Source organism: Sitophilus oryzae, unplaced genomic scaffold (assembly GCF_002938485.1).
Source record: "Sitophilus oryzae breed Bouriz unplaced genomic scaffold, Soryzae_2.0 scaffold_465_pilon_pilon, whole genome shotgun sequence".
Classification (NCBI taxonomy): domain Eukaryota; kingdom Metazoa; phylum Arthropoda; class Insecta; order Coleoptera; family Curculionidae; genus Sitophilus; species Sitophilus oryzae.
Window position 1 is genome coordinate 2,006,927 of NW_022147046.1, and position 27,594 is coordinate 2,034,520.

At 29.9% G+C, this 27,594-nt stretch overlaps 3 protein-coding genes across 4 annotated transcripts in view; 2 read left to right on the top strand and 1 right to left on the bottom strand.

The window, feature by feature from the left end:
• LOC115885985 (transmembrane protein 135-like) overlaps positions 1-9,026 on the bottom strand; it is a 30,095-nt gene extending 21,069 nt beyond the window's left edge. Inside the window, exons 1-4 of one of the 2 annotated variants that reach the window (XM_030905020.1) lie at positions 8,245-8,391; positions 8,060-8,190; positions 7,787-7,925; positions 7,580-7,728 (exon numbers count right to left, since the gene is read on the bottom strand). In XM_030905020.1, coding sequence (XP_030760880.1) covers positions 7,580-7,728; positions 7,787-7,925; positions 8,060-8,190; positions 8,245-8,385 — 560 coding nt within the window. In that variant the 5' untranslated portion in view covers positions 8,386-8,391. Of the gene's footprint in view, positions 1-7,579; positions 7,729-7,786; positions 7,926-8,059; positions 8,191-8,244; positions 8,392-8,653 lie in introns of those variants that run through there. The other variant, XM_030905019.1, reaches the window with a different exon arrangement.
• A 319-nt stretch (positions 9,027-9,345) lies between these two features.
• On the top strand, positions 9,346-9,823 carry LOC115885867 (GSK3B-interacting protein). Its single transcript, XM_030904897.1, has one exon. The coding sequence runs from the start codon at positions 9,471-9,473 to the stop codon at positions 9,804-9,806; it is 336 nt and encodes a 111-aa protein (XP_030760757.1). The 5' UTR covers positions 9,346-9,470; the 3' UTR covers positions 9,807-9,823.
• Positions 9,824-9,853: 30 nt separating this feature from the next.
• Positions 9,854-27,594, top strand: part of LOC115885865 (transmembrane and coiled-coil domains protein 2) — a 69,385-nt gene continuing 51,644 nt past the window's right edge. Inside the window, exon 1 of the mRNA XM_030904895.1 lies at positions 9,854-10,306. The gene's annotated coding sequence lies outside the window, so the exon portion shown is untranslated. The remainder of the gene's footprint in view (positions 10,307-27,594) is intronic.

The window sequence follows — 27,594 nt, forward strand, 5'->3', positions numbered from 1 at the left end:
TGGAATTGTATTGCGTTCTAACGAATCAGCGATTTGTAAAAATCAATACATATTCTTGTAGGAAATTGAACGGTCTTCAAAAAAGGTCTGATATAAATTTTCATTTAATCGACATATTTGAGAGTTACTGAAGGTTAAAGTTCAACTTCAAATCGTATATAGTGGCTCAAAAAATAAAATATGACATTTTATGTTTTTTTTTCTTTTGTCCTCCAGAAGGTGACATGGAAGAAAGGACAGGTTGTTTATTATTTATTGAGCCCTCGGAAGTATTTCGAGGTAGGTTTATTTTGTTTATTAGACCTTGTTTAGTTTTAAACAAGAGTTTCATATTTTTAGGGTCCAAGGTACGGGTAGTGTCTTATGTACGGACATTATCTTATGTACGGATGTCCTGTGGACGAGTGTCCCCAGTAAAAATGATTTTTTCTTACATATAAGTGCCACAGCGTGGATGTAGCTTGAGTCCCATGCTGCTTCGTTCCCAGCTATAAGCTAGTTAGTTACGGCTGTATCAATTCATGGTGTCCTCATTCTGGCCCCTTTGGTTGTGTTGGATGGCTGAGTACAGAGATGCGAGACCACCTCACGCTGTTACTGTTTAAAGCAAGATTACATAAAGAACAGCTAAGTGTAGATTTAAGTTCTAGTTTTACATTTAACATTTAAAACATTTACAGTCTTAAACAATAACGTACATCTTAAATAATATCGTACAGACTATGTTTAGTGGTTAGATTGTTAAGAACATTCATGTCGATTTAATATTTAATATAATAATTAATACTAAATATAATTTAGATCTTAGGTTTCATTGCATTACATCTTGTAATGGTATTACTTTTATAGATATTATTATCGCACTATTTTAACAGATGAATAACCAAACATAGATTCTAGAATCTACAGGTTGCAACATCTTCGATTTAGCATCATATGGAATATATCAAATTAATTAAAGTAATGCTACATTTCATATATTCTCTTAAACTTTACATGTCTTGTATTTTATCGTAGTTGTTTTCATTGATATTTAGTACGACTCTTACCACCACTTTCTTTGACATATAACCACTATATATTTATTAGAACTCTACAATGTCATGTACCATCTAAGAACATCATGAATAAATATAGTCATTAGTTTTAAGTAATATACAACTGTGTTTTCTTTCTCTGTACATGCCTGGCGCCCAATATTTATAATTTCGAGTTATTATTGTTAATTAGTTTCTTTCCAGTGAAATACCTTATCCACGACTGCTCTACCAACGAAAAGCTACCGTTCGCAGTGATGTTTTAAAAAAACGCTACAACTTTAACCTTCAATAACTTCCAAACGAGTTGATTAAATGAAAATTCATATCAGACCTTTTTTGAAGACCGTTCAATATGCTACAAGAATATGTACTGATTTTTACAAAACGCTAATTTGTTAGAAGGCAATAAAATTCCAAAAAAAAAAGAATTTGTTTCCCCGTGTTATTTAAATATCAAATAGAAAATAGCGATGAGGCACCTCTTAATATTAATATTAAAAGCTCAAACTTTACCAGAATTTTTTTATCATCCTGAACGATATTTTCACGGTAATTAAAAAAGAAAAATATATATTTTTTTGGTGCACCCTAATGGACATTTAATTAATTTATAATTAGAGTTAGTTTAATTCATTTTTCCATATAGTAGGCACCACAAATGTCTTTCAAATAGGAAGAACGGTTCTTAAAATATCTGTTTGTTTTTTTAAATTTTGACTCCATCTAACGGACAAACGAAGCACTTTTGTATAGAGGCAAATTGTGTCCGATAAACTTATTTCGATTGCAAAAATATGTAATAGTTCTATGTCCACGGAATATTGGGACACCCCTATGTTCTTAACCAGAGTTCTAAACATTTTGTTTAAAAACAAGTGTTTTTTAATATGATTAAAACATCATTACTTGTTTTGAATATTTGTGTAAAGCTGTTTAAAATATGTTTTAAACTCTGTTTTTACCATGTTTGGTGTGTGTGTTTTCAATGAAAAAATAGAAGAATCGAAATCTCGCTTGGTATTCGCTTAGGATGTCCCAGAAATAAGTGGAAGTATTTTAACTGGTATTATAGTTCAACCCCAGAAACACGCCTATAAGGTTTTTTTCGCGAAAATTTTCTAAAAAATTTTGTGGAAATTTTTTTAGTTTTTAGTTAAAAAACATAATTTCTGGATAATATGGCAACATAGGTGTTGGATTAAATTTACAAGAAAGAAAATCCAGAAAAGATCCAGTGGTTCTCAAAATTTTAGCAAAAAATATTTTTTTTTGGAAATTTTCAAAGTAAAATAACTCGGTTATTTTGGACTTATTTGAAAAACGATAAAGGGAAAATATGTTTCTTTTATCTACCAGCCCTTAAAATACTTGCCCCTATTTCTGGGACACCCTGTATACAAACAAGGGTATTACTCTAACAACTTCAATTAATTTAAGGAATTCAATCAGTGGCGCACAAAAATAAAATATGATCCAATAAAAACGGCGTCCAGTTGGCTTGGAAATGAACATCGATGAAATTCCCCATATAATTTTACGTATTATAAAATAAAAGCGATCGTCATTATACAGCGTGGTCCGAATTGTATTACGGAAAACTTCGGCAGCGTATTCTGCAGATAAAAATAAATAAAATAGTTCGTATAAATATATATCCTAAAATGCTTAGTTTCGGAGATACAGAGTGAAACAGTATCATTTTTATTTCGATTTTTTCTAAAATAATTTCTGAAGTAACGTCAATATTTGGATGAAAATTGGTGTCTGGGAGATTTTTTTTTTGACATGAGAAATTTGAGTTTGATGTCAATATGACTCCTATTTGTAGGGGGCGCCACCTACATGTGTTTTAACGGTTTTAAAGAGTAATAACTTTTCGTTCGTACCTGTATAAAACTACTGAGTGAAAAAATATACATTTTCGTGACTTCTTACGTAAAAAATGTCTCTAGGTAAAAATCGCTACGAGCAACCGTTCTCAAGATATTTAGAACGGAAAGAGTCAATACATGTCATTCTTGACAAAAAATAAACACGTTGAGTACTAGTCAGTGGCGGCTCGTCAGGGTAGGCAAGGTAGGCGGCGCCTACCCTAAGATTTTGGCAGAATTTAAGCGATTTACATTACTTACTATTAATATTGCCAATACATAAAAATACTGTTAATACACGTAAGTGTGTTTTAATAATCAATATTATTTTAATATTTGTGGTCTTGTATATTAACATATTGACTACCGCTGGCGTACGCTGACCGCTGACTGTTGACTGTGCCGCTGCCTTAGAAAACAAAATAATTTTGACCGTTCAAAATTATTTTTGAACGGTCAAAAACGCGAAGTTTTTCTACATCGCCTACTATCAGAGTCGATGCACGACGTATGGCAGTCTTCTGTCTCTGTCTAACTCATCGTGCGGTAGCGACGCGACGTAAGTCGGAGTTGTATCGTATTAAGGCGGGGCTTAGGCGAAATCTCCGGTCGCCTTCGCATGAAGTCGTGGAGGCTGGGTAGGCTGAGATGTTAAGGGGATATTCCCGCTATTTCATAATGAGATATTTTATCACATTTCGTTAAGAGGATATTTCATATGATTCATTATACGTAGCATCTAGAACTTTTATATGAAAATTCAAAAAACTTTTAAAGCAAATTGGAAACATTTTTCGGGCTTGTTCGAGATTATTAAAAATGATATAACCCGGTGTATTTCAGAACACGCTACAGAAATAAAAGAATCCGAAATAAAAAAAGCGCGTTATTTTATTCGGTGCAAGAAGACGATACAACAGATATTACAGAAAAGTCTCTGTGCTATTTCAATTCGATATGTTAATAAAAGCGGCTAAGTCAAATATCTTTGCACATTTTATTTTTATGAAATATTAGATAACATTTTTATACATTTAGAAATAAGGTTAGCAGATAAGTACTCGTATGTCTCAATTATTTTTATTTATCTCTTGCGGATTCGAAATTTAAAGAATCCTATAAAAAATTTCCAACGAATTTAACATCTGATTTAACAAACTCGTTATATTGATACATTTCCAACTTCCGACGCGTTTAATAGTGATTTAACAAACAAAAAATGTTATTGATCAACATAAATTAATGAATAAATTGCAGGTATTAATAATAGATGTAATAATTTCGATTATAAAATAATTTAAGGAGAATAATCCTGGAAATATATTTCCAGAGGCTTTCAAATTGTTTGTTTTGTTTGTTACTACACCATTTACAAGGACTTAGGTTGAGAGACATTTTTCATGTTTGAAATGCATTAAAATTTATAGTAGAGATTCCATAAAAAATAAACGTTTATCGCTACTTCCCTTACTTTCAATCTAAAAAGATCTGTTCACAGCTCTTCAACAGATGATTTTGCTGATATAATAATAAATAACTTTCCTTTATTAAGAGACCGACTCATCAATTTAATATATAAAACCCTTGTTTATATATTCTTAAAGTTGTTCAACCGACTAGACAAAATGTGCTGCCAACTGGAGGACAAATAAATGTGAACCTTTCGGGGCGGAGTCAAAAATATCGATTATTTTCGTTATTTTCCTCAGAGTAATGTAATAATATAGCCCCGGGTATCTGCGAACTTTAATAGTGATCAGCTGATTAAGAAATTTAAACAAAACTTTTATTTCATTGTAAATTGTGGATTATTTTTGCCTGTTATTTTAAGAATTCTAAACCGTATTAACAAAGAAATTATTGTTTCGATATGTTGGTACATTATTTATAATAATTAATGATAATGCTAATTACTATTAATTAATATTTAAAAAAAGTTACATACCTATTTTAATTTGATTTAATGCAGGTTTATAAAAGAATCATTTCATTCTTAGATTATTTTATTCTAAATTAAGTGCTTTACGAATTTTACGATATTTTTTTTGAAAACATAAAACTTTTTACATTCTTGATGCCAACTAATTGGCATGGTATATTATTGGTATGGAAATTAGCCAAAAAAGAAAAGAATTGGCTATAACTTGTAATTTTTAAATAATGTAAAATACCGTATGATCGAATAAAAACGGCGTCAGCGATGGCTATGAAATGACGATCGATGATATTTCCCATATAATTTTACATAAAAAATGACAGCGATCTTCATTTCATAGACATCGTTGACGCCGTTTTTATTCGATCATACGGTAGATTATAATGAAATTAGAGACAAAAGTTTTAAAAGAACCAAAATTTGTTTTTTTTTTCGAAATATCTAGTAAGCCTTGAACTTCTCCGAAAAATCCGAAAGGCGCATATTTATGACCCCACAAAACTGCAATTCTTTCCCCATTTAACCGACTCTCTATCTCCAGTCTCCAGTAGTTTCCGAGATACCCATAGAGAACATCGTAGGAAACTCACCCTGTGTAGTATTTAGAAACTAACTATTATTATTATTTGACTAAATTAATTTGATTAATAAGACTCGATTAATTTAATTTAAAATAAATTTGATCAGATTTTTTTTTCGTATATTCTACTACCAGAAAACCAAAATTATATGATAATGCACAACGAAGTTGAAGGAAGATATAGTGTATCTATCACAATACTTAATAGAATTACTACAATTAGAAGAAAAACAAAAAGAAAAAATACCCAAATACCTTCACCTACTACTCATCTACAAAATAAACTAATATAATCTCTTATAAAAACACTACACTGCTACTTCTTGTATTCTACACTGAAAAAATTATCAATTATCCCTTCACCTACTACTTAACTACAAAATAATAAACAATAAAAACACTACTAAACTATTTGTGGTATTCTACACTAAACATTATAATTAAATTTAATAAAATTAATCTAATTTTACACTACAACCACTACAAAGAAATAAGAACATTTTTTAAAACTAGAAGAAACAGAACTTCGATACGTGCGACCAGTATAATAGATCAAGCGGACAAAGAATATAAAATACTTTAAAAATGTGCATTCAGAAAGAAAAAATATCTCGAAAAATATCTAAACAAACATTTTTTTTCTTATCAGTGAAAAGCATCGGCCTCGTCGGCCTTGCGGAATTTGTCGGGTATTTACAATGGTCGAATTGTATAATTACCAGCTTTTATAGCATATCTAATAGATAAAAAGTATCTGGTCGATTGGCACAGTCCGAAAATTATCGATTTTTATTTTCTCTGTTTTTATTGGTCGCGTCAAAATTCAGAGTAACAAAAAATATTTTTCTGTAGTAAAAGACCGTGAAATACGCCCCGCCATCTGGTGCTTTACATCCATAAACGTCTTAGGTTGAGCTACTTTAAAAATCCATATACAAGGATAAAACATAATTATTCTTTCTCTCAATACTACCAATTTTTAAGTTTGCGTAAATAAATAAAAATAAAATAAAATTCTATGATGTACTCCATGGTAATAGATAAAAAATAATAGATAAAATAGATTAATAAAAACTATACTGGTACATTATGTCAATCATTATGTCATTACGTTGAATGCTGTTATTTTTGCTTTAGTTTTGTCCTAAATATTTTTGGGCTATGTTTTAACCCACCCAGAGATAACATATCTTTACAAACTGGGCTAGAGTATTATGTAAATTAGGGGGGGGGGGGCAAATAGACGCAACTAAAATTTTGTCGCCTACCCAGTCACACGGGTCACGAGCCGCCACTGGTAGTAGTTATTTGACTGACATAATAAATTTGGGAAATTTTAAATTTTTTATATAAATCATAAATTTTTCTGCGAAAAAATGATGATAAAACTTTTTGTTGCACTTTTGGTATAAAAACATTTCAAATTTATGATTTCACTCTAATAACTATTATTACTACTACTACTAACTTATGATTAGGTATGCTATGAACACTTACTACTAATTTATCTCAGTGATGACAGATACTGATAATTTTAATTCCAAATATCTCAAGAACCATTATTCGAAGCGATTTTTACCAAGAGACCTTTCTTAGGTAAAAACGTCGTAAATGTATATTTTTTTTACTCAGTAGTTTTATACAGGTACGGACGAAAAGTTATTACTCTTCAAACCAGTTAAAAAATATGTAGGTGGCGCCCGCTAGAAGTAGGAGTCATATTGACATCAAAATCAAATTTCTCGTGTCATAAAACTCCCAGACACCAATTTTCATCCAAATATTGACGTTACTTCATAAATTATATGGAAAAAATCGAAATAAAAATGAAACTTCTACACCCTGTATCTCCAAAACTAAGCATTTTAGGACATCGCTGACGACATTTTTTTCTTAATCAAATTGTATATATTTGAAGGGGACCAGAGCATACAGAAAAGTACTGCTACACCTATTTATTCCTAATAGATATTCAATCATTGGCAAATAAAAGTGAAATGTGTACACATTTCCGAACTCAATTGGACTTTATACAGACAAATTAGTCTCAAGCCAAGACCCAAACCGGTCCAATTGACTTTGAAAATACTATAATTATAAAGTTAAATAAATAAAACTAATGGTTTATCAATAACATTGCCTAAATACTTACCTTAAAACCTTAAACATGGAATCTGGCACTTCTTTTTGATTCCCCTTTTTGTAATAAGTAAGTAATAGAGCCATACTAATACCGAAGAGCGCTACATCACCGTGACGAATATTTCTGACCAAGTTTCTCGAGACCAACATGTTCCATACCTTGCAATTAATTGTAGATATTTTATATTATTCTAAATAATCAAAATTAAAAACTTACGGTTTCAGTAGCTACATTACTAACATATAAACAAAGCAAAACTCTTCGAGAAGGTCTTTCAATTAAAATGGAAAATACACTTGATAAGAATGCAGGTAAGAATGAAACAGTGAGTATATTAAAATTGCCTAATAGCCTCCTAAAAACAATTACCAATAATTTTTAAAATTGTTTTACTCATAATATATTCTTTGTTATATACAAATGTTCTTTGTTAGCATAAGTGTATTTTTATTACCAATATTAAGTGTAAAATAAATATAGAAATTTTACCTAAGACTGCATAAAAATAGACTGTATCCAAAACCAGTAAAACTAAGAAAAGCTGTCGATTGTACAATACCCTGGAGAGTCCTTTTGATGTCCTGTTTTGTGGGTATTCTTCCTTTCATTAAAAGGGTGCACTAAAAAAATAATATAAATCTACTCTATTCTACAATAAATATATTAATTAGCACCAAGTGAGTAATGGTATAGATTCTAAGACTGCCAATCATAACAGCAAAGGAAAGTGATAATAAGAAAAACTGGCACGAAGTCCAATGATGTATATTGGCACAATCAGTATTTATCGATAAAAATTTACTTTGTTCTGCCATTTTCAGTGTTTCTTTATGGGCTACTCAAACTGAACTGAGCTAAAAAGCCTAGGTTGGCACACTAGACACATACTTCAAATAAAAAAAACAAAAACACCTGTTTATGTCTAGCAAAAACATGTATTTATCAACAACAACACCTTTAATCTTAATATGTAAATATGTATTATGTATCTATTTTACAATGGACTTAAGTTAGGCTCAATTTCCTTTTATTCTGATAAGAATTTAATTAAATACTTAATAAATATATGCGTAATATACTTACAAGATAAACTGTGCCATAGATTCTTAAGGAATCAAATATGCAATATAAAAAACAACCTGCAATAGCTGTACTACACGATTCTTTCCATGGGTGGACATAGGTATAACAAGAAACATCTAAAGGAGGCCCCAACAATTTGCTTAGAACAACAGACATCTTGTTTGTAAATTGCTCAAGAGAAAAAGAGGACACTTGCACTACACTCACTAAAATGTATTGGCAACCACAATTACTTTAATTAAAAACAAATGTGGCGACTTATGTAACTTAAACATATACGAATTAAGAACATTAACTATCACAAATGTTTTCTTCGACTTTGATCTTATCACCAATTCATTTCGTTTTATTGCATTTATTTTTATTACTTGACATTAATAACTAACCTATTACAACATCGATCAGCTGATTGTCAAAGTGTTTGAGCCAGAGACTACGAGATGGCACCAGTGTGTATTATATTTTTTTAAACTGCAATTATTTTTAATTATATATTAGTTATTTGGACTTATATGACAAAAGCATGTTTAATCCTATCTTTTTTTATAAGTCCGTAGCGTTTTTAAACACAATATTTAGCAATCTCGCTAATGAAATGACGATTTTGACAATATAGGATTTCGGTCATCTTAAACGTTTACCGTGCATGGTTTCTGGTTTCTGGCTAACTTCGTGACCATTTCGCTGTCAATTTACGTTTTTGTCAAGTTTTTGTTTTGTCAGTGAATCGATAACAAAACTATACCGGATTTATTGAAGAAAATGAGTGATTTGTGTTAGATATTGGGAAAAATTCCCTTATCAATTCATACGAATAATGTCGGAGCACCTTTTAGACTCGCAAGGTTGGCAGGAAGAAGCCCAAGCCATAATAAACGACGTGAAAGACCATGTCAAGTTGATCGAAGTATCCAAACAACTTCAAAGTACCGATTCGACGATCTATCTGAATGTGGAAACCTTGGAACACGCAAAATACACCTTCGAATTAACTGTGCACGGATTCAGATTCTGCGGCAATAATTTTGACGAGAACACTTTACAAAACAACGAGTACTTCGAGACGCCGTACGCTTTATTGAATTCGGTCAGTCCCGGCTTCAAGAACTCATTTCTGGACGTACTTTTTCAAAAATTAAACTACTGCAAATAAACCCTTTGGAATACCAATTACGTTAAACTTTTTAACAGGTATATTTTTGGCAGAGGTTATTTCTTGTATAGCAAATTTTGTTATAGTCATGTTTTTTCGTCGAAAGTTCCAGTGCTGCTTATAAATAAGTTTTTACAGACTAAATTAGACGAAATCCGTTTGCCAGAAAATTATCTATTGGCACATCTACGATAACAACGAAAAAATAATAAAAAATGTATTAAAGTGACATTCGCGACTAACTTCGCGATAGTGTAGTCGCCTGTAACAAAAAAGATGTCAGGTTGTGTGTGCTTTTCTCAGTAAAACGGTGTGACAAATTTTTCGTAGTGTTTTCGATGAATTGGACACGTAAAAATAATCCACAGTAGCCTAGAATTGATTCCAGTATTAATCGTGAAAAATATACGGCCAGGGTGTGATATGACAGTGCTGACGAACAATTATAAACTTTAAAATGGGTTGGTTGTACATTGTAGGTACTCAGTGATCTAGAAAAGGTAAACTTAAACTAGTTTTATACAGTAGCTATATTATTTACCTATGCCTTAGATTTAAAAGTATATTTTTCGGTTTATGTGAACACATAGTTCCTGGTGTTAGCTAACATTTCCCACATTAAATTCCACAAAAAATGATACAAAGGTTAATGCTTTCATTCATTTTAATGATTGCTCAATACCTTTAAAAAATAAGAGTTCAAGGTACGCCTTGAATCGAATTAATATCGTTTTTTTGCGTACAGTAGATCGGTCTTTTTGTTAACAATAGTGTTATGAAAAATAATGTGAAATTCAATATTTTATTCCTTTGTCTAAAAGGAAGGAAATAAATGTAAGTAGATAGTTTTATTTTTTTTATATGAATTCAGCAATATTAATTTTTATACCTATTATTTTTATAAGTTACTGCATTTCTGAGAAGTCATTCTATTAAAGTTTCACTCTTTCGGTGTTTTAGAGTGTTCTTTTTAAATATTTCTTAGCCAAGTTTACCTAATATGGTATAGTAATAGGTACCTACATACTGTCCTAAGTAGCCATAAAATTAATACCTATAATTAATCTCTACAAGTTACCACTATTTGTTTCTTATTTAAATACTCCAATTACAACAGATTTTTATATTATATTCCATCTCATAGCAATCATTCACACCTGTATAAATAAGTAAGCAGATGAAAGATAAACATGATAAAATATTTGAAAGTTGCGATAAGTCAAAAGTTATACCTATGTATAGAAAGTGTATGTTGTTGGAGAGAATTAAATAATAAATATATCATTTTTTATCTAAAAATATTTATGTTTAATCCCGAATAAATAAAAAAAATTGTGCCAGAGGTGATAAAATTTTTTCGGTCTATTCTGAGGTCACTTTATATATATTTTTTTTTTATACATAATATAGAAAATTAAGCTTGGAATTAGATAGTGTCATTTTTTATATTATTAATGGTATATCTATTTAACTTAATGGATCGCATAATAAGCACACCCTTTAAGAATACAATGCCTAATAATAAACCTAGACATTTGAAATGGGTGTAGCCGTTCACGACTTTTATTTTGCATCATGGGCTTTGTTTAAGCCTGAAAAATTAATAATATTTGAAAGTAGACCTTCACGTATACCGTATACAGTGTGATCAAAGTTACAAAGAATTTGAAACGCGACAAAATTCTTGACAGTACCTAATAGACGTGTCTGTCATTGTAATTTCAAAGTAGTTTAATATTTTATTTTACAAAGAAATTGTTGATACAATTGGAACGCATAGCAGAAATGACAGATACCTAGCACAGGAGTGACATGTGATTACCTACTTCAAAATATTGTGAAAACTGTATAAAACTGAAAAAGTCTAATCTAGTTATTTTATTTCAAAAATATTACGGTATGTGCGAGGGTATGTGTTAATACAAAACAGACAAGGGGTGTATTTTAAACAAAACACCACATACCAAAAATAAATATAAAAAATTACTATTTCTTACTTTCAAATTTACAATGTGTGTACCGGGTGCGTCTCAAAAGTGGCTCACCCCTATAACTTTTTAATTTTTTTTTTCGGATAAAAAACGAGATTTGATATTTTAGTATTCCGGGTGCGTCTCAAAAGTGGCTCAACCTTATAACTTTTTTATTTTTTCAGATAAAACAACGATATTTGGTATGTTAGTATATGACATAAATTGGGATTGATTGACTTATTCAATTGTTATCGATCACTTCCGGTTTCACCGGAAATGACTACAACTTTTGATTTTTAAATGGCACCCTCGGTATTTTTTTACTTTATTCGATAGAAAATGACACTCTGAATCGAATGACATATCATATATCAACTTTTGACATTTTGGCATATGGTTTATTTGAAATTGTAACATGCGGTTCATAACGAGAATTTGACTCAAAATACCAAATGTGTGGTATCAAATTATTCGTAAAAAAATGCTTCTTCCAAATATGCTAATGAGCCACCCTCGTTCCATTTGAAAAAATTGAGATATGATTAAAAATACGATTCGAGCATCTTTTAACCGGTCAGGATAAGACACTAAAAATATTAGACGATCAAATCTATTTTTCCAAGGCTCCTTGATTAAAACTTAGTGTTTTTAACACAGCCATGGCACTCTAGATTGAAATTTAAAATAGAATTTGTTTTTGAGCGACTATGTCAAAAATTGACATATGATATGTCATTCGATTCAGAGTGTCATTTTCTAACGAATAAATTAAAAAATTACGGAGGGTGCCATTTAAAAATCAAAAGTTGTACTCATTTCCGGTGAAACCGGAAGTGACCGAAAACAATTGAATACGTCAATCAGTCCCAATTTATGTCATATACTCACGTACCAAATCTCGTTGTTTTATCTGAAAAAATAAACAAGTTATGGGGTGAGCCACTTTTGAGACGCACCCGGTATATAGTATGACATTAATTAGGATTGATTGACGTTTTCAATTCTTTTCAGTGACTTTTTGTTTCACGAAATAACTACAACTTTTGATTTTTGAATAGCACCATCGGTATTTTTTACTTAATCCGACAGAAAATGACACTCTGAATAAGAATGACATATCATAATAAATATGTCAACTTTTGATATATTGGCTTAAAAAAAATCGTATTTTAAATTTTAATCTAGAATGAATATCCACAGTTAATTTAAAAGTTATTAGAAATATTTTTTAGTAAAATAAATGGATTGGTATGGACGTCATCTGCCTTTTTTCTATCATCGTCTGTCGAAATCTTACCGTAAAAAAAAACAAGAGTATACTCCCGTATTGAGGGACTCCTGTATTAATTGATATTAATTATGCTACTTGGAATTTATAGTATTGTACTAGCTATTTTTTGATTCTAAAATAAATTAATATGTAGAATTCTTGCATATTAAGAATAAATAAACGAGGGTATAATTAAGTAGGACATGAACTCGCCTTTTTCTTTCGACATTAACCTATTTTATTTTTGTATTGTCTATTATTTCATTTAAATTAATAATTGAAAACAGTTAAGTTTTATAGTTAAAATAATCGATTAAATATATTTTTTTACTCTTTCCTTATTGACTTGGAAACGTACAAGTATTTTTGTCGGCTTGGTTATTTAATATCAAATTTTTAAATTCAATATTTGACAAGAAGGTCAAATAAATCACAATGAATAAATTACGATAGATTTAAACTCATCGTGTCATTAAATTTCAAAGACAACTATGAGTATTAAGTAATATTTTCAATCATATACGGTGTATATTTTAATTTGCCATCAATAAATTATTTCAATTTATTAATGGCATAGGCCTAATTTGCCTAATTTTACGAGGGATTTCTTCAATAACAACAAATATATGTTAATGACGACCTTTTTCGAAATATGGAATAAAATATTCGTATCCATAATAATTGCCGAGATAATTGCAAAATCTTTGTGTTTTGCTATTGAGACAGCAAAGTGTATAAACTTTCATTCAAAGGCAGTTGATAGTTCGCTACCTTCATTAAATGTGTAAACCTGTTGCGGTGCGATAAAAAATAAAAAAGACCAGAGATAAAGAATATTAGAGCTAGCCCTTAGAGCAGCCAATGGCCCAATGTTCCAATGTATTTCTCTACTGTTGGTGTGATAATTTTAGGCTCACTGTAATTCAGGTGCATAGTCAGTATATCCAATTAAATAAATAATAAAATGTGAATGAAAATCAGGGATAGCTATAATAATGAGGTAAGACCAAAAAGTTTTAAAGTGTCTACAGGGTTGTTCACCACTTACGACACGGAATATTGTAGTTAAACGATTGGATTTTTACAAATTGTAAGTTTTGGGTTCGTGGAGGGACTATTTCAATTTAAAAATATTTTTACAAGATACAGGGTATCCCAAACTCGATCCCAAATAAGTAAAAATTATTATAGTTGTATTTTTTAAATGGAACATCCTGTATATTATTCTATTTTTAGATTCTACTATTGAAATAAAGGTAAATTTCATTGTTTATCACACTAATATTTTCAATTTTATAAAATTGCAGTAAAAATTTTAAGGCTTCATTTCTCCAAGGGTATCGAAGTTTTTAATACTAAATATTTACTGAAGTTTATTTATTGATCAGATATTGTTTTGCAATAATAACCATACTATTACTTTATACAGAGAGTTTAAAAATTTATATTAAATAATTACTAGCTTTAAACGGCAATAAGTTGTTTAATTTAAATGGAACACCCTGTATATTTTAAGAGAATCAGATGCACAATTTAAATGTCTATCAAATTGTATTATTCCATTTATTACCTATCTCTTTAAGTTTTCGTAGAAAATGCATTTTCTTATAATTTAGACCTCCAGTTATCACTATATCCATGGAATATCGACATTTTAGATTATTAAAGATGTAACAAATTTTCAAAAAGTACAGATACTAATATTGTCGATATAGTTCGCTTATTTCATTAAAAGATAAAAAATTGTTTAAATATTTTTTGTTAAAGAGGACCAATTAATATGATCCCAGTATTCAAACTACATTAATTGACCGTTTACGTTGATTAATAATAATTACTCCAAATACTAAAAAACTGAATTTTGTATTTGCATTGTGTGGTAAAAAGTAACAGCAAGTAAAAGTAGTATAAATTTTATTTCATTTTTTGACAAATGCTTGTTTATACCACCTAATCTAACAATAGAGACGTTCATTTTCATAACTTATTATTGTATTGATTTCTGAGTGAAATCCACATTTATTTAGAATAATTTATTAATTTAAACAATTAAGTATGCAATTAACATTATTTTTGAGCGGAAATAATGGTGGTATATTAATAATTCTAATAAATTGTAAACTCTTTTACAAAGATTTGAATAATTTTCTTTTTGTTAACAAATGGGCTTGCAATATTATTATTTTTACCACCTGTAAGTTTTGTACATATGTTGCTTTAAAAAAATCTAAAATATCAATATTCCATGGGGATAGTGATAAATGAGGTCTAAATTATAAGAAAATACATTTTCTACGAAAACGTGAAGAGGTAGGTAAAAAATGGTATAAGACAATTTGATACACAATTAAATTGTGCATCTGATTCACGTAAAATATACAGGGTGTTCCATTTAAATTAAACAAGTTATTGCCGTTTAAAACTAGTAATTATTTAAAATAAAATTTTAGACACTCTGTATAAGGTAGTATTTTGTTTATTATTGCAACACAATATTATATTATGACATTCGAACAATCTAATTTTTGAAATAGATAGCCATATGTCTTATCTTTATGTGATACTGGCTGTGGTAATCACTATTTGATGTTTAAGCCCCATACTCACGGTAGCCCCACTCATAAGGTAGTATAATTTTTATTATTACAACACAATATATGATCAACATATATTTTTCAGTAAATATTTAATATTAAAACCTTTAATACCCTTGGAGAAATGAAGCCTTAAATATTTGACTGCAATTTCACAAAATTGAAAATATTTCAAAAACGGTAAGGTTTAAGTGCGATAAACCTTAATCAAATTTACCTTTATTTCAACCGCAGAATCTAAAAATAGAATAGAGTACAGGGTGTTCCATTTAAAAAAATACAACTATAATAATTTTTACTTATTTGGGACACTCTGTATCTTTTAAAATTATTTTTAAATTGTAGCTCTAATAGTTCTTCAACGAACCCCAAAACTTGTGAGGATACTTGTCAATGATTGTTGTGTCTGTCATTTTAATTCACAGGTAAATTGTATTTTCTGTCATTTTTGGAGGTCTTCTTCCGAAACTCGTTGGAACAAACTATTATTAAAGACTAAGGTACATACCCGAAGTTTTACTTGTGCTTTTAGATCAGTTTTTGGTAAGGGCCATGAAGGAAGCACTGTAATAAACGTCTTGTCTCGGGCTTTTTGCTGTTTCTAGGTGCTCCTTCAAAAATCCGTTTTTTCACTTCTATCTTCTTCAAAAAAAAATGACAGGTTCTCTGCTGCGTCCGGCGTTCCTTCGGGAAACCGTAGCAACAAATGCTATAAACTTTGGTAGTAGTATTCCACCGCTGACACCAATTTTAACGTGGTTCCCCAGTAGGCCTATTCCACATGTTTATTGTGATTCTGTTTAATTGAAAACTATTTCAGAATAAAAGATATTAGTAAGGATTGGAAATTATAAAAGCGATGGAAATAAAAAAAATCAGAAATTTACTAGTCTGATTCATAACCTCCTCATAATGCTTCTTCTTGTCGTTCTTCTTGATCTTCTTCTTCTTCTTGATGTTCGTCTTGTTCGTTTTCTTCATCCTGGATGTAAGTAAATTGCGTCAATAGTGATGTATCGCATGTTTCTTCGTTGGTATCAAACGAATCCTCTACTATTGGTGATTGCCAAAGAACAAAACAGTCCAACCAGTTTTGCAAAGAGTAAAAATCATATACTATTTTTACACGCAATAACTGGCTGTGACACGATGTCTGTATATTACAGGAGGGGTGAAACAACAGTCTTTAAAATTTTTAAAAACAAGAAAAAAAATAAAAAAAATTTTAAATTCAGACTTTACTTCCACCTGCGCCGGAAAAACTGCTAAACACAATTTTTTGCAACTGTAAAAAGGGATGCAGTGCTAAATGTAGTTGTAAAAAAGTTGTTGACTGTTTTGTTCTCTCTCCTGTCATGTACAAATTGTCAAGGCCGGTCATGTTCTAATGTTGAATCACCAACAGTAGAGGATTCGTTTGATACCAACGAAGAAACATGCGATACATCACTATTGATGCAATTTACTTACATCCAGGATGAAGAAAACGAACAAAACGAAGATCAAGAAGAAGAAAAAGATCAAGAAGAACAACAAGAAGAAGTATTTGAAGGTTATGAATCAGACTAGTAAATTTCTATTTTTTAAATTTCCATCGCTTTTATAATTTCCAATACTTACGAAGCGTGTACATATTAGGACGATTACAACTCTTTGACTCGTCATATCTCAGAAACAGTGGCTCGAAGGAAAAATAGTACTGATACATTATTTTTTATAGAGAATTTTATGATCTATAATTTTTGTCTGAGGTAAAAGTTTGCTGAAAATCACGAAAAAAACATTTTTTTTCAAAATTTTTGACCTTTGACCTCGCATAAATTTTTTTTCAGGCTCCGGAATGATTCGAAATTTTAAAATGTTATTTTTAATTATGTTTTAAATCATTACACGCATTTTCAGCTTGTTGTGAATTCATGTACCTTCGAATGTCTAAATTGACCGGACTATGAGGTCGCGGTGATTTACTTTCACCCTCCCATATAATCTACAATCTTTTACTTGAAAACGGTTTGACTGAACAGGTAAAACGTTCTGTCTAGGCGGGGCTTTACATATGCAAATATTATTTAAACGTGTGTTATTCTGCGATCTTTTTTTTCCAATACCTTCATTGTTTTGATTTATTCAGTCGTTAAAAACCTAATGAACGAGTTTATAACCCAATGACTCAACTTTAAACGTTTGTTTGTTTACATAATTTTATTGGTATTATTATTATTTATTTCCTACTACAAATATTTACGTGTGCGATAATAGCATAATTGTTTTATAAACGATAAAACTCTTATAGCGTTCGGGTACAGACGTACCGAAAATCAGCTGAACGGTATTTTTGGACCGGTGCCCAAAAATAAACTAGACGTAATTTTATTTATAGCTCCACTCTGGAAATTGTTCCTTCTAAAAGGAATGAATCGGGATTATTCTTAGGAAGTTATTTGTGTAATACCGAGATCGCGTACTCCAGTGAAGTTGGCACACTTTTTGGAGAAAGAAATTGGGAGTTGGGAGCTTAGAATAGATTTTTTTTAGTTTTAATTCTGTGATGCTGAATTTTTTAGTTGTGAGGGTTGCCAGTTGATAGTGGAAGGTTCGATAACAGATATGTCATGTCGTCTAGTAAAATTATTGTATTTTTGGTAGGAATGTTTTGGGGTAGTTTGAATTTATATTCATTCTTCGTGCTTTTGAGGCGCTGAATCTGAATCTGAAATTTGGCAACAAAAGTTAATGAAAAAAATTCACAGATTTTGCAACATGCGCAACCATCATAGGCGTATTGAAAATACCACACAAGTCGGCGGTTGTCGAAGAAAAAAAACTTTTTTTTACACACCCTTTAATTTTAAATGAACTTATTCGATACTTTACGGTTACCCTTATAATGTTTACTACTGAACTGTAATATTTATTTCTTGGTTACAGAAACCATGCAATGTAAGGTCGTGGCGGTAAGCAGCAAAATAAATTACATTAATAAAAATTAATGTAAAAAATAAAATTTGGTCACAAAAAGTTTTTATTATTTTTCTAAAGTAATAACCATAAATATAAAATCTTGACACTTAGTGATGGTGGTTTCATTATGTTGTTTCTTTCATTGGACTTTATTAATTAAATATAAATCTGAAACAAAATTTCTGATTTTAACGATAGGTACCTATAATTTTTTAATATTAATTCTAAAAAATAAGAAAGTAAACGTAATAATAATTAATATCGGTTTAAAGGTCGGAACTACCAGTTTGATTAGATTATCGATGTATACTCTGTTTTTTTTTCTCAGGTAAGATAGACGATGAAAAGAAAAGCAGATGTCATCCCATACCAATCTATTTATTTTACTAAAAAAAGTTTCCAATATTTTTTAAGTTAGCTATGGATGGGTTTAAATATAAATCCGTCATGCGTCGTCTCTTGTTGTTTTTAACCAGTTTTATTAGTTTATTTCAAAAATGACAGATAATATTTCAATTTTACTGGTTTGACGGAACGATGAACGACAAACGGACGCCGGATTAGGATTCTAAGCCCCTCAGTTTTAATATCTTTGACATGTGTGCCTGTCCAGAGGCCTGTCATAAAATATTTTTGAAATGCTGCGAATAAGAAACTTCTTATTTCTTATGAAAATCATTTTTTATTATCTTGGCTCTCCGAGACGTTTTCCATATCCGTATATACACCAGTGGTAAGTCACGGTAATATTTATTAACCATATTCATATTAGATATTATTACTTACCTTCCTGATTTATATTTCCTGTTGTCTCTGATGATCCTTCAAAATCTTCCAAGGTCGAAGAAGAAGTACCGTTTGTAGTTACTGATAAAACTTTAGCAATTTTCTTGCGATTTGTATAGGCTCGACAACGTTCGACGTTTAATTTAAGTTTTCTAGCCTTTTTTTCATCTTCTGTAGTATTTAAGATTTTTTTTAACGAAGATTCAGTTAATGAACGATGAACTGTTTCGCTTATCCGCCATTTTTTAAAAGGTACCACAGACCACTTGATTCGAGTCATCACGTAAACCATGGTACAAAGAATACAAGGTATGATCGATAGCGGCTCCAATTTCGTTCAGTTCGCGCATACCACCTGTGACGTCACTAGGAAAATGAGGAATAAATAAAAAATAAAGAAAGTTGACAGGAGATCTGCATTTTTTGGGGTTATGGTTAGGAATTGTTTATTTTTAAGACTTTTTAGTTCGTTTAATTTAATAATTACTAAAACCAGAAGTTCCAAAAAAATATATTTAAAAATAATAATTATCTATTAACATGGATTTGGACTTTGGACCAAAATAGGTAAGAATACTAAATTTATTTCTATATTTGGTACCTATAAAATTTTTTATTAGGTTTTTAGTTTGCGATGTTTATGGTAAATAATTTTCATGTTAATTGCCTCTGATTTCACATAAGGACAGAGATGAGGATATAATATATGGAAAAGTAACCACAAGAGGAATTGTTACATCATTTAAAAAATGTTGGGAATTTTATTGTTTCCCATCGAAAAGTAGAAAATGCCAATTCAGATAAATGTATTGTAATTGTGATAGAAGTAATTCCAAGGGTGAAGTTTATTATAATTAGTGGAAGTAATTCCAAGGGTGAAGTTTATTATAATTAGTGACCTCTGCTTCTTTTTATATGTAGATGTTTCAGGTTTTGAGAATAAATCGGTTGAACGAAACCCAAAATTTAGAGAAAGTATTTGCATACCCAGAATATGCCCATCAAGGATTATATAGCTCAAATTTCCTTTAATGGTAGGCAATTATTCAATGCAAATTAACTTTTTAAGTGACTGAAATATTAAATAGTTTACAATATGGTATATCATTAAAAATATATTACTTTTAGGTACAATTAGGGCCCGATAATTTCAAAAAGTAGAATATTGTTTTATATTAAATGAGGTATTGTACCAATAATCAATTTATATTAATACCGGAGATTAAAAAATAACAGAATAAATAGTTCTTCTTTTATACTACAAAAATAAACTATAGAATACAACAGTATTTAAAAAATAAATAAAAGTTATGTCCCGGCCGAGATTCGAACTCCGGTCTCTCGCTTCCTAGCCCGACTCCTTAAGGCGGGTTCTCACTTGTCAGTTTCGCTGACGCAGTCTGACTGATTCAGTGATACTGAACAAACAATGAACGTCAGAACACATTTTCATGTTAAATGATCAGTACATTCGTACTTTCAATTAAAGTGAAAACCAGTTCTACTTTTTTTCATTTTGACTGATCATTATCGAATAATGAATAGAAACTGAAGCGTGAGAACTACATTTTCGTGATTTGTGCAGTTTACAAGTTAAGTTAATTAATTCTTTTAATATAGTTTCACTAGCACCCAATTTATTTCTTCGCAATATCCAGGACCTGACCACCTACTACGTTTTTTTTTCTTTTCTGATTCACCAGAATATTCTGTAATTCATTTGCTAATTGTAAACAAACTTCGCGAACACCTGGTTTCAATTTTGTTTTAACCATTTTCATGTCTATACGAAATCACAACATTAGAATGTTTGGACCAACTGAATACTGAATGTAGCAAAACATGAAACGTGTGAATACAATCGTTGTTTTTTATTTTTCATTGATAATGAATCAGTCAGACTGCGTCAGCGAAACTGACAAGTGAGAACCCGCCTTTACGCACTGTTCCACAGTAACTTGCTTAGCGATAATTCAATGACGGTATATAAACAAAAAACAGGTTTATAACAATATCTTGACGATTTGAACTGGCGCGCGGAGCGTGCTGACCAATAGCGCCTGTTATCACCTATGACGTAGCGACCAACCTGCGCAATATCATACCTTGTATTCTTTGTACCATGACGTAAACTATTGGATTTTATATTTATATATTATATTTGCATTTTATATCCGATTCAACTTATGACTTCCGATCTGATTACTCCTACACTGATATAATCTGTATTACGACTTATGCTAGGTTAATTAATGAAATTTGCGACCAATTTTGAATTAAGTTATACTGCAAAGACTAGCATAGCCTATGATTTGTCGTTGTCAATTATAATTTAAAAGTAAAAATACGTAAAAATATTATTTTTATAAAGCCACAAAGGAGAACAACAAATTTATAATGATTAAATAGACCACCCAAGAGATAATGAAATTAAAAAAAAATAATTAAGTTTTAACTATCATAATTTACAAGGAAAAAGCAATTCTAGCATAATTCAATAGGTTCAAAATTTACACGACCATTAGTTTTTACCTTTTCGATAAGTTATGAGATCGGTGGGATACGAGAGGTGCTTAGACATTTTCATTTTCAAAAACGTCTTGTATTTCGAAAATGAATTTTACTTCGAAGTGCAAGTAAATTAGTGGATATACCTAAATAAGCCAAATAATATCTTTTTTTCAAGTAATGATGTTTATAAAATAGGCGAGTATTGTTTTAACAAATACTTATACGTATATTACGTCAAAGTGCAGAGACAACATTATTTTTGATGTCGACTGTAAAATAATGTGAAAATTTCGGGAGTTATAAAAAATGATATACAAATACATAAAACATGATAGAAAGTTTAGCAAATATTATATTACAATCAAAAATAACATACATGCATACATATAAATTTAAAATGTGGTATAATACAAATATGAGGTATGGGTGCAAAATATGACATGTGCATTGGTGGCTTACACACTGGATAAAATCAAAAAAATTGCTAATCAATTAAAAATGCAATAAAGAAGTTAGCGTCTTTTTAACTTATATTAATAACAACTAAAGTATACTAGAATCAATAAATTTTACAACTAGACAATTCCATAATTTCGGAGAAAAAAGAATATTATCATATGTATCCATTTAAAGTCTAAAGTACTTCGCTATTAAACTCTTAAGAAAATCAAGAAATTAAATTTAATTAACTAACCCAATCCCGTAAGGACGCAACTGAAATAAAAATTACAGAACTTTTTTTATATGAAAAAATACATCTTGATACATGGAAGACGTGTACTAAATTTTATAAAGATATTTAAAATAGTATCAGTGTTATTATAAAAAAAACTGATTTTCCTGAAAACTTTACCGCCCTGTATAAAAATACTTTTGATACTGTTAAATAATATGATAATTAAGAAATATATAAAAAAATTGTGCACAAATACATTAAACAGAGAATACAAAATTATATACAAACATATAAAATTAAGCGTAAGTACCATAATAAGGATAATACCTTATTGTTTACGAATACAGTGTGAGCTTACAAGACTTACAGTTACGAACAAAATAAAATGAAATATTCATGAAATATAACACACACCCTATTAGCTTCACGGCTTATACAATCGAATAAATCACATAATATTTCTCTCACCTACATACTTGACTTAACACTCAAAAAGTACTCACCAATATCCTAAACCTAACAGATTTTAATCAATTTTCAACACTTTTAACACTTCGAAGCGTATTTTGACATTATGGATCATTTTATTTACGACCTCTACCTCATTTCGGCCTTCGAACGACCTTGCCCTATTCCATATTCCTATAACGCCGGCTAAACTATCAACGTGTTGACAGGCAGGTTATCGAACCCATGCGGCTCTAGCATGTCGTTTTTTCAAAGATGGGTCCCATATAAACGCGGCCAGAAGTATTTTCAATACTAAAAATAGTACTAGAAACGTATAAAATTGTATTTTCTTTTGTTTAACTCCGAGACTATGAACTATTCGGAAATATCTACAGGGTTGTTCACCACATACGACACGGAGTATTGTAGCTAAACGATTAGATTTTTACAAATTTTAAGTTTTGGGTTCGTTGAAGGACTATTAGAGCTACAATTTAGAAATAATTTTAGAAGATACAGAGTGTCCCAAATAAGTAAAAAATGCTATAGTTGTATTTTTTTAAATGGAACACCCTGTATATTATTCTATTTTTAGATTCTACGACTGAAATAAAGGTAAATTTTATTAAGGTTTATCACACTTAAACCTTACCGTTTTTAAAATATTTTCAATTTTGTGAAATTGCAGTCAAAATTTTAAGGCTTCATTTCTCCAAGGGTATCAAAGTTTTTAATACTAAATATTTACCGAGGTTTATTTATTGATCAGTTATTGTGTTGCAATAATAAAAATTATACTACCTTATACAGAGTGTCGAAAATTTTATTTTAAATAATTACTAGCTTTAAACGGCAATAACTTGTTTAATTTAAATGGAACACCCTGTATATTTTCGGAGAGTTAACTGCATAATTTAATTGTCTATCAAATTGTATTATACCACTTTTTACCTATTCCTTCAAGTTTTCGTAGAAAATGCATTTTCTTATAATTTAGACCTCATTTATCACTATACCCATGGAATATTGACATTTTAGATTGTTTTTAAAGCAACAAATGTACAAAATGTACAGGCTAGTAATATTACCGTTTTTAACAAAATGATAATATTACTAGCCCATTTGTATGCAAAAAGAAAACTATTTAAATCTTCATAAAAGAGTATACCATTAAGTAAATATACCACCATTATTTCCGCCCAAATACTAATTAATTACATACTTAATTATGTTCGTGAATAAATTATTCTAAATAAATGTGGATTTGAATCAGAAATCAATATAATAATAAGTTATAAAAATAAATGTCTCTGTTGTTACAAATATGCATTTGTCAAAAAATGAAATATCATTTTTAAGGTGTTACTTTTTACCACACTGTCTAATACACATAAAAAATTCAGTTTTTTAGTTTTTGGAGCAATTATTATTAATCAACGCAAACAGTCAATTCATGTAGTTTGAATACTGGAATCATATTAATTGGTCCTCTTTAACAAATATTTAAACAGTTTTTTTTTTATTTTTCAATGAAATAAACAAACTATATCGACAATATTAGTATCTGTACTCTAAATTTGGTACATCTTTAAAAATAATCTAAAATGTCAGTATTCCATGGGTATATTGATAAATGAATTTAAAATTACAAGAAAATGCATTTTCTACGGAAACTTGAAGCTATAGGTAAAAAATGGTATAACACAATTTGATAGACAATTAAATTGTGCATCTGATTCTCATAAAATATACAGGGTGTTCCATTTAAATTAAACAAGTTATTGCCGTTTAAAGCTAGAAGTAATTATTTAATATAAATTTTTGGACGCTCTGTATAAAGTAGTATAATTTTTATTATTGCAACACAATATGTGATTCACAAAATTGAAAATATTTCAAAAACGGTAAGGTTTAAGTGTAATAAACCTTTATCAAATTTACCTTTATTTTAATCCTAGAAACTAAAAATGTAATAATGTACAGGGTGTTCCATTTAAAAAATACAAGTTTGATATTTTTTATTTATTTGGGACACTCTGTATCTTGTAAAAATATTTTTAAATTGTAGCTCTAATAGTCCTTCAACGAACCCAAAACTTACAATTTGTAAAAATTTAATCGTTTAGCTACAATACTCCGTGTCGTAGGTATGTGGTGAACAACCCTGTATATGCAAAAAAAATAACATCAAATTTGAGTTCTAGGTTACTAGGTTCTAACTCCTACTTCTCTTTAAAAAAAGAGACCTTTATTTTCTAAACGAATCATATAACAGAAAACCTTTATTTAATAGAAAAAATTATTTTACTTAATAATGATAAATACCTATCCTATAAGCAATACCAAATAAACTTTTAGTTACGTCATCGAAGGCTTGATTATTAAATTCAACCATGGACATATTCGGCGTCGGGCTAACTAATTGGAATTTAAATTTCCCGCTGGCCATTCAGGTGGTACTTGTGCTGTAAAATAGGTCAAGTTGACACGTTTATTTTTATTATTTCTTTACCTAAAATCCTCTACTGAGGGAAAAGGAGACTCAAACTCTCAGTCTTGTATAAAAAAAATGTTTTAATTTTTTACTATTTAAATAAGGAGGAACAATATGTTTCGGGAATCAAATCCCATCCTCAGGCTCAAAAGACAAAAAGTCACTCCGCCAGTTATACCAAAAAATCAGAAACGCTATCTCAACAAAAATGCATTTTAGGAAATTCCTCTGTTTTTAGTAATGATAGCCTCTATAATAGTTCCACCGCTTCTATCCTTAACTAAATGCTATTTTCAATTTATAGTAACAGAATGACACTGCTCTAGCGTAGGTCCTAGTGATGGGGAAACTCGTATTGTTTCAATAATCGAATTCTCAGGTTATGAGTGATTTTAATAATCGGATTATAATTCGAATTATAAATCACTCATATTATAATCAATTCTTATAAGTGCACTTGCAACGTCATCCATAGATCGCCATAGCCATAGATCGTTACCTATAATTTGTCACTCAGTCAACCTTATATGTAATCTTTGGCGTCGTCATAACCTCGTAGTTAAATTAAAAGAGGTTAAACCTTTGAATAAGAAGACTAAGGAAGGAGCATATCAAAAATCTTAGGTACACCGCGATGGGCCTCAAATATGGCCGACTTAAATTCCGGTTTAGCAGTGTCGTTCTAATTTTATTTAAAAAATGTAAAACTATGATGTAGGGTAGACGTGGGGTAGACACAATAATTTGTTGTTTTATTTTACGTTGTGAATGAATGTTGGTAGTTATTAAAATTGTTATAAAAATATATAATTCTAATAAAAATAGATAAGTTATAATAAGTATTTATTAACACAAACATCCGATACGCTACTGAAGCAGGTAAGTCAAATTAACGTATCTAAATTCTTTGACATCTAATCTTTGACAAGTAATAAATAAAAGCTAAAATGCAAGAAAAATAAATAATTTAGTTAATTTAAGTGAATTTCATAAATGATCGGTTTACTACACGTATGTATATTATATAGTCACTTACTAGCGAAAGTTGTTCCATTATTTCACTCGATTTTTGCCGAGATCTACCGCACGCTACACAACCAACTATTTTAGAGTCTTTTTCGATAAATCGCGATAGTGTCACTGTTAATTTAAGTTCTGCCACAATTTCCATCTAGATTTACTACCTTTACTACCTACTATCAGTAGTAGAATAAATAATAAATAACATAAAATAAGCTCCATAAAGACTGAGAAATCCACAAAATTTCAAATCAAATTCAAATGTGTCAAATGAATCGTCAAACAGAACTGTCAAGGATCCCCACCCTAGAGAGCTTTTATGGAACCTTTTCCGCCCACCATGCATGAATACATGGATAGCATTATGCTCCTTCCTTAGTCTTCTTATTCAAAGGGTTAAACAAACACTCAAATTATTCATAGCCAGGGGCGGGAAAGTGAAATAGCAAAAGCGGTTCCACCGTTTCCACGGAAATTTCAAATAAAATAGTTCCAGCCTCAGGCGCTAGGTGGTAGTGCAATTAATTTTTAGGTTAAGAAGTTGCTACTAGTTATTGCCAGATGGCGTTAAATCAGAATTTTTTTGTAGTTTCCATAGTTTCCAACGGCCATTGTCATACTATTGTCAAATTCTCAAAAATATTGTCGTTGTCATAGCGCCAATCATAATATTATCAAATGATTATCAAAACGTTTTTCAAACTATAATTTGTTATATGTGTTTTAATTAGACAATGCCTTTTGTTTGTGGCCCTAAAGATATAATGTAAGTCTTTTATTTTTGCCATCATTTAAGTACCTATTTATATTTGCTCCATTTAAAAAAACTTTGGGCGTATTACGTTGGTCTTGTTTTATTATAATAAACGATGTTTAAATATTTGACTTATAAATAAAAACTTTAAGTAAATAAATAATATTTACACATGTTGTAAATTGTGTGGCTTTAATTTTATTTAATAATTGTATAAATTATACTGTTAAAACCTTATTTTTTACACATCACAACGATACTTGTTATTAGTATTGTTGAATTTGTGTAAAAAACATAGA